The 12,037-nt window shown below is 32.5% G+C and overlaps 2 protein-coding genes and 1 pseudogene across 3 annotated transcripts; 1 reads left to right on the top strand and 2 right to left on the bottom strand.

Annotated features, from left to right (window-relative positions):
- Positions 1-1,075: 1,075 nt before the first annotated feature.
- Positions 1,076-4,400, bottom strand: LOC143545406 (aquaporin NIP6-1-like). The gene is made up of 5 exons (XM_077037316.1): positions 4,113-4,400; positions 3,733-3,957; positions 3,381-3,644; positions 2,127-2,188; positions 1,076-1,576 (listed from the first exon to the last, which is right to left on the bottom strand). The coding sequence occupies exons 1-5, from the start codon at positions 4,344-4,346 to the stop codon at positions 1,375-1,377; spliced, it is 987 nt and encodes a 328-aa protein (XP_076893431.1). The 5' UTR covers positions 4,347-4,400; the 3' UTR covers positions 1,076-1,374.
- A 1,591-nt stretch (positions 4,401-5,991) lies between these two features.
- On the top strand, positions 5,992-6,947 carry LOC143545400 (small ribosomal subunit protein eS12-like; annotated as a pseudogene). The gene is made up of 3 exons (XR_013137421.1): positions 5,992-6,089; positions 6,162-6,601; positions 6,693-6,947. The product of XR_013137421.1 is annotated as a small ribosomal subunit protein eS12-like (transcript).
- Positions 6,948-7,326: 379 nt separating this feature from the next.
- Positions 7,327-10,907, bottom strand: LOC143545399 (stromal cell-derived factor 2-like protein). Its single transcript, XM_077037311.1, has 6 exons — positions 10,769-10,907; positions 9,129-9,269; positions 8,907-9,047; positions 7,768-7,817; positions 7,554-7,683; positions 7,327-7,473 (listed from the first exon to the last, which is right to left on the bottom strand). The coding sequence occupies exons 1-6, from the start codon at positions 10,871-10,873 to the stop codon at positions 7,381-7,383; spliced, it is 660 nt and encodes a 219-aa protein (XP_076893426.1). The 5' UTR covers positions 10,874-10,907; the 3' UTR covers positions 7,327-7,380.
- Between the last annotated feature and the right edge of the window lie 1,130 nt (positions 10,908-12,037).

The following is a 12,037-nucleotide window of genomic DNA, read 5'->3' as shown; positions in this document are numbered from 1 at the left end:
CGGGTTGAATTAACACTTTGATTCGTAAGAGAAGCTAGATTTTAGGCAGCCCATATAATCAAAAGAAACAATAATAAAGAAACGCAACCGTTTGGATTGGCAATTTTTCCAATTCATATTGATCGTTTCGATCATTTTCATGGCAGCATAGTTCTTGTAATCATAACCGGGACTATAGTTTAGACTTGAATATGACGCTTAAGGCCAATTAGGATTCTTAAGAACAATTCTGACTCTTAAATATTAAGACGTGTGCAAATCATTATACTATTTACGATCTAATATGACTCGTTAAAACCTAATATAACCAGTTAAAACTATTATATACTATTAACGCCCATCAGTCTAACTAAGAGATATAATGTCCGTTAAAACCCTATATGGCACAATAAGACATGAGTTAATCCAAACATAGACATAATTACTAAAACATAACCATAACCAATTAAACATAGACATACTTGGTTGATCATAGTTACATATGATATGACTTTTTGATACTATAATGCTACATTGCTACATTAAGAGTTGTCATGACTTTCAAGACTACACTATAACACATAACACCCTAATGTGATGACCCACTCTAACTTATTACCACATATCTAAACTCATGTAGTCAAAGATAATCAATTAGGATTAAACTAATTAAATCATAATTAATCATAGCCAAACTTGGTCAACATAAACTTAAACTGCAATGAACTTTTGAACATTTAAGTTCCAGTCACCATGGACCACTATGGACATGGAAGGAACTTATAAGGGGTGAGGAGTTCCGGACTTACGACCCCTCCTGTTTGGGCTAAGCAATTTAAACATAGCCCATATATTTTCGATAAATTTTAGCACATATACTTCCAATAGTATTTTTGGGCTTAAAAGTGGTAATATATGAGTATTAATAGCTCATACCAAACCAACTAAAAGAACTAATTATGTTTTTCTAGAATTTATGATTTTTATTTGGTGAAAAATATTGGTTTATTTTATGTTTAATAACTTAATATTAATTTTTTATATTTTCGGCCCCCTCCTATTTAACAGTTCAAGTTTCGTCAGTGACTGTAGGTGATCTTCAAAACAAGGTCAATGTAAGATTCGCTTAAAGTGTTACAAATTTGTCCCGGAAGTCATATTTATTCGATATGATTTAATAGGAAAGATCCTACACTTTTCAAATATCACACTTCCAAGATACAACAATTCCATGTATTACTATATAACCGTAACTATATATGTACCCATAAAATCTCCGTTAACTCGTTGTACCTGGCACTTCATTCGAAGGCTTCTTAATGGAGCACGTATCAGCTCTTATGAGTAGCGTGCTGATGGCAACACATAGGTGATCATTTAAAATGAGTTTCTTGGCTATCTTCTAAAGCTATGTGTTTGAGATTTACTAGGATCATTGCCATCTTCCTCAGGCAGCTTAACTGCAGTATAAATACCTGCACCGGCTAATGCACCAAGGATGGGAGCCGTGAGGTAGATCCATAAGCCTTTGAAGTTATTTGCAGCTATTGCGGGTCCCAGAGTTCGTACCGGATTCATTGATCCTCCAGTGACTGGCCTGTATTAAGACCAATATATTACATGTGAAATGAGCATAATGAAAAAATTATATGTCATGAAATTGGTTGATTAAATTAAAATCATGGTTTTATTTATAAAAATATGCTTAGTTTAAAACAAATTGGATTTTAATAACCAGTTTGTTGACAAATAATAATCTATACTGAAAATGTGACTGGTCGCATTCTTAACTTTCATTTTCCTTTTATTTTATCCAGTTTGACACATTAAATATTAATTAAAAAAAACACTAACCCGAACTGACACATCTATAAGTAGATGGGTCAAAAATATCATCTTAGTTAGTTGCTTAAATCAATTTAATCAACGGGTCAACACAACCCGACCACGCCTATATTTATTCTATATCAAAATTTGACTCGCTGCCATGCCTGTTTGACCCGTCTACACATGTATTTTACATTTTTGTTGCTTGATTATACCACTTATTTTCATGTTCTCATAAAATAGTACAAATTCTTATTATCTCTTGACTTTATAGATTGAAAATAACACAAGTGGTGCAAGAAAAAAGTTGAGCTTTGTACCCGGCTATGAGAATATTAAGCATGACTGTTGCCCCTACAGCGATTCCTGCTAGCTCGCCAACCTGTGGCAGAACGAGAATCTTATTATTATATTCATTTCATTTGAATACAACAATGACGGGTCTAGAAATTTATAAACTAAAGTGTACTATCAATTTACCGCAAATTTATAAAGAAAACAATATTTTGTTTCCAAACCAACCAAAATATCACAACTTTGGACAATATTTTTCAAATTCAAGTTGATTAATTTTTAAGAACATGTGACAGGTAATAAACTAATAAGAATTCATGAGGGCAAATCTACATGATCAAGAACAGTCCAAAATTGTATTAATATATAAATATAAATTGACATGTGTATGTCACCATGAGTTAATTATTAGAATATATATATATATATATATATATATATATATATAATTGAAGTTTCAAGGGAACATGGACTATAAGTTTTTAACTTTCATCATTGACTCATGAGTCCCTTTGTCTTGGATGTAATATAATTCATGCACACTATACTGCATGTGAACATGAATTTAATGCACCAATTTGTACCGTTAGCATAAGAAAACCAATACTTTAATTTATAAACACTAATATCCAAAATATCACCAATAGCAGAGCTATTAACGGGATATGAGATTGATGGGATGTAGACAAACCGTATCTCTATCCCAAAAAATAAAGAGATTGCTTCTAAAGAGACCCCAGCTCGAAAACCATTTTCATGTGACCGAATAAAAGTGACACGTAGTTTAAACACTACACCTCTAGATAGCGGAGAAAAAAAACAAATAAATACAATAAATATACAAGCAGTACTTAGTATTAACAAAAATTGTAGCTGTATCCATAATACTAAGTAGATAAATAAGAAAAGTGATTATAGTAATGAATAATGGATCGTAATTCGTACAACCAAAACCCTGAGACACATTTCTAACCAAAAACTATATGTATCCCATAAAAGTCCTTAACTTTAATTCAAAGTCTCCAAGAACAACGGCGTATTCAGGCTCAGTGACATGCCTCTTCATAGCCGAAGTATAAATGCATACCTTAGACGGAGTTAAACCGTCTATTGTTAGTTTGACGCTGGAGGATTGCGTCAGGCCCTTCTTTATTAAATGATATTTTAGACATTTGTTTGTTTGATTTTTCCACTTAAATTTAAATTTTAATAATTCAAACTATGATTTATTAGCCAATAATATAATCCATACCGACAATTTAACGACTGTCACTCATAACTTTCACATACGTTGCTGAGGACAGTGTTTCACTCGCATAATTATCATAGATTGCTTTTGGTAACGAAAGTGAAGGTGGAAATAATATAAAGAGTTGAAAGAAATAAAGGTTCTTAAAGCTAATGATGAACTCCAAAGCAAAAGCTTGTCCATAGCTTATTGAAGGAACAGTCACACCACCTCCCATCATTGGATCAAACACCACTTTTAATGTAAAAGCTGCACATATTGAAGCCAACACTTGTGCTCCTATGTACAATGGTACCTAATCAAACATAATCTAGTTAGTAGCCACGTGGAAAAAGTTGATTTGATTAAGTTATATAAAGTGTAACTAGGTCAATATTGGTTACATGTTTCCATGGGAAGTGTTTGAGGGCTGCAAAAGCAATGGTGATTGATGGGTTCAAATGGGCACCCGAGATATGACCGGTAGATAATATAACGATCATGACCGCGAGCCCAGACGAGCCTGCTAGCCCGATCAGGGTCTCTGACCCTGGTGTCTTTTGGTTCACAATGGCTGTAGCCGTCCCAGCGAATATCAAGGTTATGGTCCCTATGAATTCCGCTCCAACCTGTTAAACCGTTACATAAAGTCATAAACCAAATTAAAATACACATTTATTTTTATTTTTATTATTATTATTAATATGAAAACTCTTAACAAAAACTCATAGGACCCCACCAGTATTCTGTTAACTAGTGGGATCAGATAAATCGTAGTACCGACCTTTCTTGCTAGGGAGATAGGGGGAGGGGGTAGGTAACAAGTAACACTAGGTAGTGTGCCTTCTTCTTTAGCCAATGTTTCAACACTAAAACACTTAAAGCTACTTAGAAGTGATTTTCTAAAGTTATTTGAACCATGGTTCCTATCCGGTCTGAACCCACTGAAGAGCGGTGCACCGGGTGTCCCTGGTGTGACCGGGGTCGATGGTGCTGAGCCATTATCTTCACTGTCCATCTTTCACTATAGCCACGCTATTTAGAGCCAAATGGTATGTACTCTTTTTTGTTACACTAGTTAATCTTGATTACAAATTGTTAATCTTGATTACAAAATTATAGAAGTTTTTTTTTTATGAAAATGGGTGTAAATTTAGGGTTTTTATAATTGTTTGAATCTTGGGTTTGGTTGTAATTGTGAAAGGTTGCAACTTTTTTATGTTATTACAGTTTTTTGTTTTTTTTTTGTGGTCACTTTACAGGATTCTGAGCTGATTTTTGAAATAATTAAATTTGTTAATGGGGTTAGTTTAATAAACAGGGTTTTGTGGTTTTTTTATAGTTATAAATAAAAGGTATCGTTATGTTAAATACATGATGTTATATGTTTATTTTTAGTTGAATTTGTCAAGTTTAAAGCTTTTTAATTTCAAATGTAGGGTTTCTATAATTGTTTGAATATTGGTTTAGATTGTAATTGTGAAAGGTTGCAACTTTTTTATGCGATTACAGTTTTTTTTTTTTTTTTTTGAAGTAGTTAAATTTGTTAGTGGGATTAGTTTGGTATGGTTTTGTGATATTTTTTTTAAATTGTTATTAAGCTATTGTTATGTTAAATACATGATGTTACATACTTATATGTTTATTTTAGTTGAATTTGTCAAGTTTAAAGCTTTTTAATTTCAAATGTAGGGTTTTTATAATTGTTTGAATATTAGTTTTGATAGTAATAGTAAAAGTTTGCAACTTTTTTATGTAATTACAGTTTTTTTTTTGTCACTGTACAAAATTTTGAGTTGTTTTTTTTTAATTGTTAAATCTGTTAGTGGATTAGCTTTGTAATCAGGGTTTTGTGATTTTTTTATAGTTATAATGCTATTGTTATGTTAAATACATGATGTTAAATGTTTATTTTAGTTGAACTTGTCAAGTTTAAAGCTTTATAATTTCAAATGTAGGGTTTTTATAATTGTTTGAATCTTGGTTTTGATGGTAATTGTGAAAAGTTTGCAACTTTTTTATGTGATTACAGTTTTTTTTTTTTTTTAAATAGTTAAATCTGTTAGTAATCAGTTATTGCTATGCATCCCGTTGGACTCGGCTAAAAAGCTTTAAACTTGACAAATTAAACTAAAATACACATAACAGCTTTTAGCCGCTTTCAAAACATTGAGTTTTGCAATTCAAAAAGAGCTTGCGGCGTAGCTTGTTGCCTGTTTGCCTTCTGTGTTGATGTAAACATTATATTTTATTATGAATTATGTATGACCTTTTCATAATAAAAAAAATTAAAATTCAAATGTATGGCATGTTAAGTTAGTTATATCATTTATATTTAATTGTTTGTGTGTTATTCATATTATCGATCATATGATTCATATCCATGTACATAATCTAAATTATCACATTTTGTTGCTTGCTAGTAACCAGTTTCTGCATTGTTTCACTTAAGTTTGTAAGTGTTAAAATAAGTGGCCTAAATGGAACATTAGAACATATATGTAACTTGGTTATTATTTAGTGATTTTTTTAAAGTTTAACATTAAGTAGGAAGAAATTTTTACGAACAACGTTAAAACTTGAGTGATTTTATATAGTTAGAAAAAATGTACAAGTGACATTATTGAAACAATACTTTTTCACCGTCTCATGATATCATCTCTTTTTTATTAACGATATCTTTATACTATCGGTCTATAACTAATTGATTTTCTTCTTGATACAGTTTGTGAGAAGATTTTATCTACAGAAACATGGCAGGGTAAGTTAACCAAAATATTTCACTATTTTATTTTGTAAATATCTCAAATTGTTTGTTTTGTTGTGTGTTCAGTGAAGAAGTTGTTGTTCCAGTTGAGGCACCCGCCCCTGCACTCGGGGAGCCAATGGATATCATGACCGCTTTGCAGCTTGTGCTAAGAAAGTCGCTTGCTCATGGAGGTCTTTGCACGAGGCTGCAAAAGTGATTGAAAAGCACGCTGCTTTGCTTTGTGTGTTGGCTGAGGATTGCAACCAGCCCGATTATCTTAAGTTGGTCAAAGCACTTTGTGCTGACCATAATGTTAGCTTGGTCACCGTCCCGGCTGCAAAGACCCTTGGCGAATGGGCTGGCGTAAGTCTTTAAATATTCAATTTTTTAAAATAATTTTTTGTATTAAAATTTGTGTTTTATATATGATTGTTGAATAATTAAATCGTTGATTTCAATTGTGCAAGATTGATTCCGAAGGGAAGGCGAGAAAGGTTGTCGGATGCTCGTGCCTCGTTGTGAAGGTACATTCATGGTTTTATTATTATTATATATTATATAGATCGAATTTTTTCAACGGTTCATAAATTATGTGTCTTTTAATATTTGTTTTAGGATTACGGAGAGGAAAGCGAAGGTCTTCACATTGTTCAGGAGTATGTGAAATCTCACTAAGGACAACAGTTCGAACGTGTTTTTGATAACTTTTCTTGTTTTATCGGTTCGGGAACTTTTGTTTTAGGAAATTTTGAATGGTTTAAGATTATGAATATGGAGTTTCGGGTTTTACTTTCGGTTTTATGTGATTGTGGTTATTTGAATCATTTGGCTTTATTTTCATTAAGATTATGATTATGGAGTTGTGGCTTTTACCTGTTAAAAACAATTTATATGAAATAATATTTATTTCATTAGTTATGCATTTTCTTGTATATCTGAAGTTTTAAAACTGAAAGATGTATTTTAAAGTTATTATTTTTTATATAGTATTATTATTTAAATATAATTTATTACATTTAGTTATGTTTTTTAAAGCATATAATTTTAAAAAATAATTGTTCAAAAATAATGTAAGAATAGTTTTTTTTTAATAAACTGGTCTAAACGAAACAAACGAGACTGGTTCTCCTTCGTTTATAAGTAAACGAGTCATATGCCATTGATATCATGTTAATCAATGAGATCAGGTAAAACACAACATTACGTAAAGTAAGGAGTTAAACTAATACAGAAACATTAATAAGCAGACTGTTCTCACTTCCACAAACAGTACTATAAACATAAATAACCCGAAAGGCGAAAACTACATTGCCTCGTTGCTTTCGTTTGTTGGATGGTATACGCCTTCTGCTGCCAACCAAATATTATCAGCTCGTTTCTCCCTAACACCGCAAACCTGCCAAAAAGTTTATAAAATCACGCGTGAGAATGGTTTTATAATAAACACATTTTATATGTTCATGGCGTGTTTTTGACCTCTTGTTGACCGATGGCAATGCGACTGTATTTCTTATCATGGCTGTGTAGATATCCGCCTGTGTCCACATGGCGAAGCCTTATGCGTTGATTTTGTCTCCATGTTTTCCCACTTCCCAAAATTTCAAGTCTTAACATCAAAAAAACAAATTTCAGATGCTTTCATTATATTTTATAAAATAAATTGATACAAAAATAAATAGCAAAAATTGACCTCCAAAAATCTCCTGTATCTGAATTACCATCATCTCCAAAACCACTCACCTGCATAAAAACACAAATTGGTTATATTATTTACTAATTACCTTATATACATTATAAATATATTTTAATATTATTATATTTATATGTTTTATATAAAAAATAACAAACATATTTTTTGGTTATTATATCATTATTAACATATAAAATTAACTATTATATAGATACATATATTTCATTTTATATATCTTTATATATTAAATAAAAGTTATATAAATAATAGGCGTGTTTAGTATCACGAGCTAATTCGGGCTCAGGCTCGTTTATTGAACAAGCTTACTTTAGGCTTACACCCAGGCTAGAGTTCGTTCAAACTTGGCACAAATAAACTTTTACCGGGCCGATCTTGAGTAGGGGTGCGCAAGAAACCGAAAAAACCTATCCGAAACCGAAAACATCAATAATCCAAACCGAAAAAACCGAACCAAAACAAAAACCGACAGTTTGGTTTTATGTTTTTGTAAAAAACGCACTAACGGTTCGGTTTTGGTTTTGCATGTAAAAAAACCTAAAAAACCGAACCGAATTCCTAAATTGTTGTTTTTTTTTAATTTTATATTAATTAATTTATAAGAATTTAATAAATATTTAACTCCAATATTTTTGATCAAATGTATAATAGTCTATTATTTTACAATTAACAAATTTTTTGTACCTAAATTCATTATTTTTTGCCAACTTTTTTTTTCGGCCTAAAGTTTTCAAGCTCAAATGGCAAAACCTGAAAAAAAACCCGAAACCGAACGGTTTCAAAAACTCCATAAACCGAAGTTTTGGTTTTGGTTTGGTTTTAGCCAAAAACCGCACCACGCACACCCCTAATCTCGAGTATCTCACATGTGGCTTGGCTCGTTTACACCCCTAACAATCAGGATCAATAGTATTATGCTAAAAAAAGGAATGCGTCAAACCGGAAAAATAGCACAAAATGTTTTTTATTACCGACGCGACCTCTTAAATCATTTTATTCATAACTTAGGTTATTACTAGCGCGTATAATATTTATATTTTATTCTTAAAACAGCATTAAGAAGTGTTAGCGGGTCAACCCAGCCCGTTTTGACCAACCAACCAAAACAACAAGCCACTCACCTCAAGGTTTCCTGACATTGGTGAAGCATGCAAATGACTATGCAGCCACTTCCTAGTTCTCATGTGTTGCAGCCGAATAACGGACCCGCTTTTTATATTATCACCACGTTTTACGGACGTCTCAGTATCCGATCCAACAATCTGGCTTGCAGACACCATTAAAATTTAATGATTAAACATATCAAAAAAATAAATAAAATGAAAACATGAATATGAACATACCCAGTAGCTATTGGCATCATTTACATTTGGAAAACTAGTAACGGATTGCTGCCCGCTGCCTGACCCGTATGGCACGTTGTGCGAGTGCAGCCGGTATTTTGTCTTTTCGTGCATTAACTTGATCACTGATCCATAAGTAATCTGTTACAAGTTGAGTTAAAAAACATGAGTCTAAATGCAATATATTAAGTTCTAATATGCATGAAAATTTAGTGATTATGTCAGTTTTAGAATTTTGACCATTTATCCTTAAAAAGTCAAATATGTTCATCTTAACGAGAGCTCGAGCTCGTCTTGTGAATCTTTTTTTTCAAGTTCGAGCTCAGCTTGTTTATTATACATATTTGGCCTCTGTGGTTTAGTTCCTACAGCCCATTTAGCCAAAAATGGAACCCGACGTTTAATTTTGTTAGCGGTTTTGGCCCGTTTCCTTTTTTTTTCTTTTATTCTTTTTATCTCTTTTTTTTTAAATTTGATAAAAAATTATTACTTAATTAACTAACTTATTTATTATTTAAATATATACATTTTTGTACTTTCTATTTCTTTTCATTTGTTAGAATAAGTTTTTTTATTAATTGTTTACAAGTATAGCCTCACGGGCCAAACCCGTTAACAAAATTAAACGTCACGGTTTTACTCCCTAAATACTCCATTTTGGGTTGACTGGGTTATGGGAACTAAACCTCAGGGCTAAACGAGCCTAAACTCGGCTCAAACTCAGCAGTGCATCGTATTAAATTTATTGGAAGTTAATCCTGAAACAAGCTCAAAATAAAGTTGGAGGGGTTAAGTGAAAATATTAGAAGTGAAAATATTAGTTTACTTGGAGTTTGAATTATAATAGATTTATTATTTAAAGGGTTTGAGTCATATTAGGATTAGATTTAAGTTACTTGCAGTGGCGAAGCTTGGACGAAAACGTCGGGGGATCAAATTTTCGGTCGAAAACAGGTAAATTTGCACAGTGTGTACAAATTTTCGGACGAAAAATGGATTAATTTCCACTACTGCGCAAAAAATCGGGGGGGGGGGGTCAAATTTCCGGCAGAAAACATGTAAATTTACACCGCGATACAATTTTTGGACGAAAAATGGGTTAATTTCCACTACTGCGCAAAAAAATAGGGTGGGGGGCTCAAATTTTCGGTCGGAAACAGGTAAAATTGCACCGCGTATACAAATTTTCGGACGAAAAATGAGTTAATTTACACTACTACACCAAAAAAACAGGGGTCACCCCCGGCCCTCACTAAACTTAGTCCATGGTTACTTGTTTATCAAATATTTGTTAGTATAAATAGAGGGTCTAGCGGTAATTGTAATTTTCTGTTTTCATTCTTAATAATATTGAAAGAGTTATGAGAAGTTCTCACAAAATATCGTGTTTTTTATCCGATTATTCCAACAAAATTAATATATAGAAGTCCGAAATAGTTAAAACTTAAAAATACACGAGGCTTGAGCTTGGACTTAATAACTAAATGAGTTTTATTTGAGACTCGGGCTTGATAAGCTAGGCTCGGCCCATTTCGAGTTTTTTTTATCTGTGGGATCACAAGTTGCTCGTGAGCAACTCGGCTAAACTAAACTAAGCTAAACGTGTTAACTAGATATTTGTAACTCGAAAAGCTTATTACCTCAACGCCTTCGGAAGTGGCGGCATAGACGGTATATGTGGTGTGATGGGAGCATAGAGTTATGAAGAGTAATAACATAGCAACACCATAGATTGATAACCTCATGATATTATGTTATTTGTGAACTGAATGAAGAAGACTTTAAATAACGAACAAGTCTTTGTGAGTGTTGACTTTTGACCGTTAGGAGTCTTTGTTGGGCCAACCACGTAGGTTGAGAAGTGATGCCAATGGCATTGTTACACGTGGCATATTTTAGAACATGTTTTTTAATGTAACACTTTCGTAAGGGTGTTCGTTATTTGAATCAGACTAGAAACTCGTAATTCAGTTTAGTAATCGGATACGAATTTATGATATTATAACACTTGTTTCATGTAACATTTTAATAACCTCTTACGACTGATGTGAGGTTACAAGCATGTTTGTCAGAACTTTTGAGGGTGGTGTACCGGTGACGTCACCCTTTAAAAATTTATTAGAGCGTTCACTCTTTATTTCATATAACCTCACAGAAGTAGTTCGAGTAATAAGTAATTTGTAATTGTGTATAATCACAAGACGCATCGTTGTATTCAACAACGAATTTAAAAATAAAAGTCGATAAGAATACAAAAAGTAAATTATGCATTGTTAAGTCTCACCGTATGTTACGTCAGAGAGTTCGGCTCTTGTGGTACCACAATGACTGTCAAGTGACAGTCGACGACATGGTTTTTTGAGGAAACACCCAAACCAAACTCTGAAGTCAGTGTGAGCCCGGTTAAGACAACATAGTCTTGTCAGAGTGAGACATTAGAGCTCTCTAAATTTAAAGAGTACGATAACCTAAATACAAGAAAGTAGTCGTTTTAAAAAAGAGTCAATATTAGCTTAACTACAACCAGAAAAGGAATCTTGAACAGATCATGTACAATAATATTATTGAGAAGATCTTAATTGTGCACATGATCAAAATCTTAGTAGATTAATTATGTTGGTCTTATCTTGAGAATGGAAGATTTAATAGTATTAGGGGAATGGCAAGTAATCATGGCCTGTCCTTTCATATAAAAAAGGTGAAGAAAAATAAATAAATAAATAAACAAATAGATGCAAATATATGTGCTATAACAAATAATTAACCATGCTTACTGTGAATTTGGTCTGGTGGTTAGTTGGTCTGTCCTCTTCAATGGAGATGCAGATTCGATTTGTACTTTGATTATGTCTATGGATATCTAGGTGAAGGGTTATGTCAGGGCTTAAATCCCATGTTCGAACCCGATA

Source organism: Bidens hawaiensis, unplaced genomic scaffold (genome assembly GCF_021521415.1).
Source record: "Bidens hawaiensis isolate Kalapana, Puna unplaced genomic scaffold, B.hawaiensis_p1.1 tig00013943_1, whole genome shotgun sequence".
Lineage (NCBI taxonomy): Eukaryota > Viridiplantae > Streptophyta > Magnoliopsida > Asterales > Asteraceae > Bidens > Bidens hawaiensis.
This window is presented reverse-complemented; position numbering and strand designations above follow the sequence as displayed.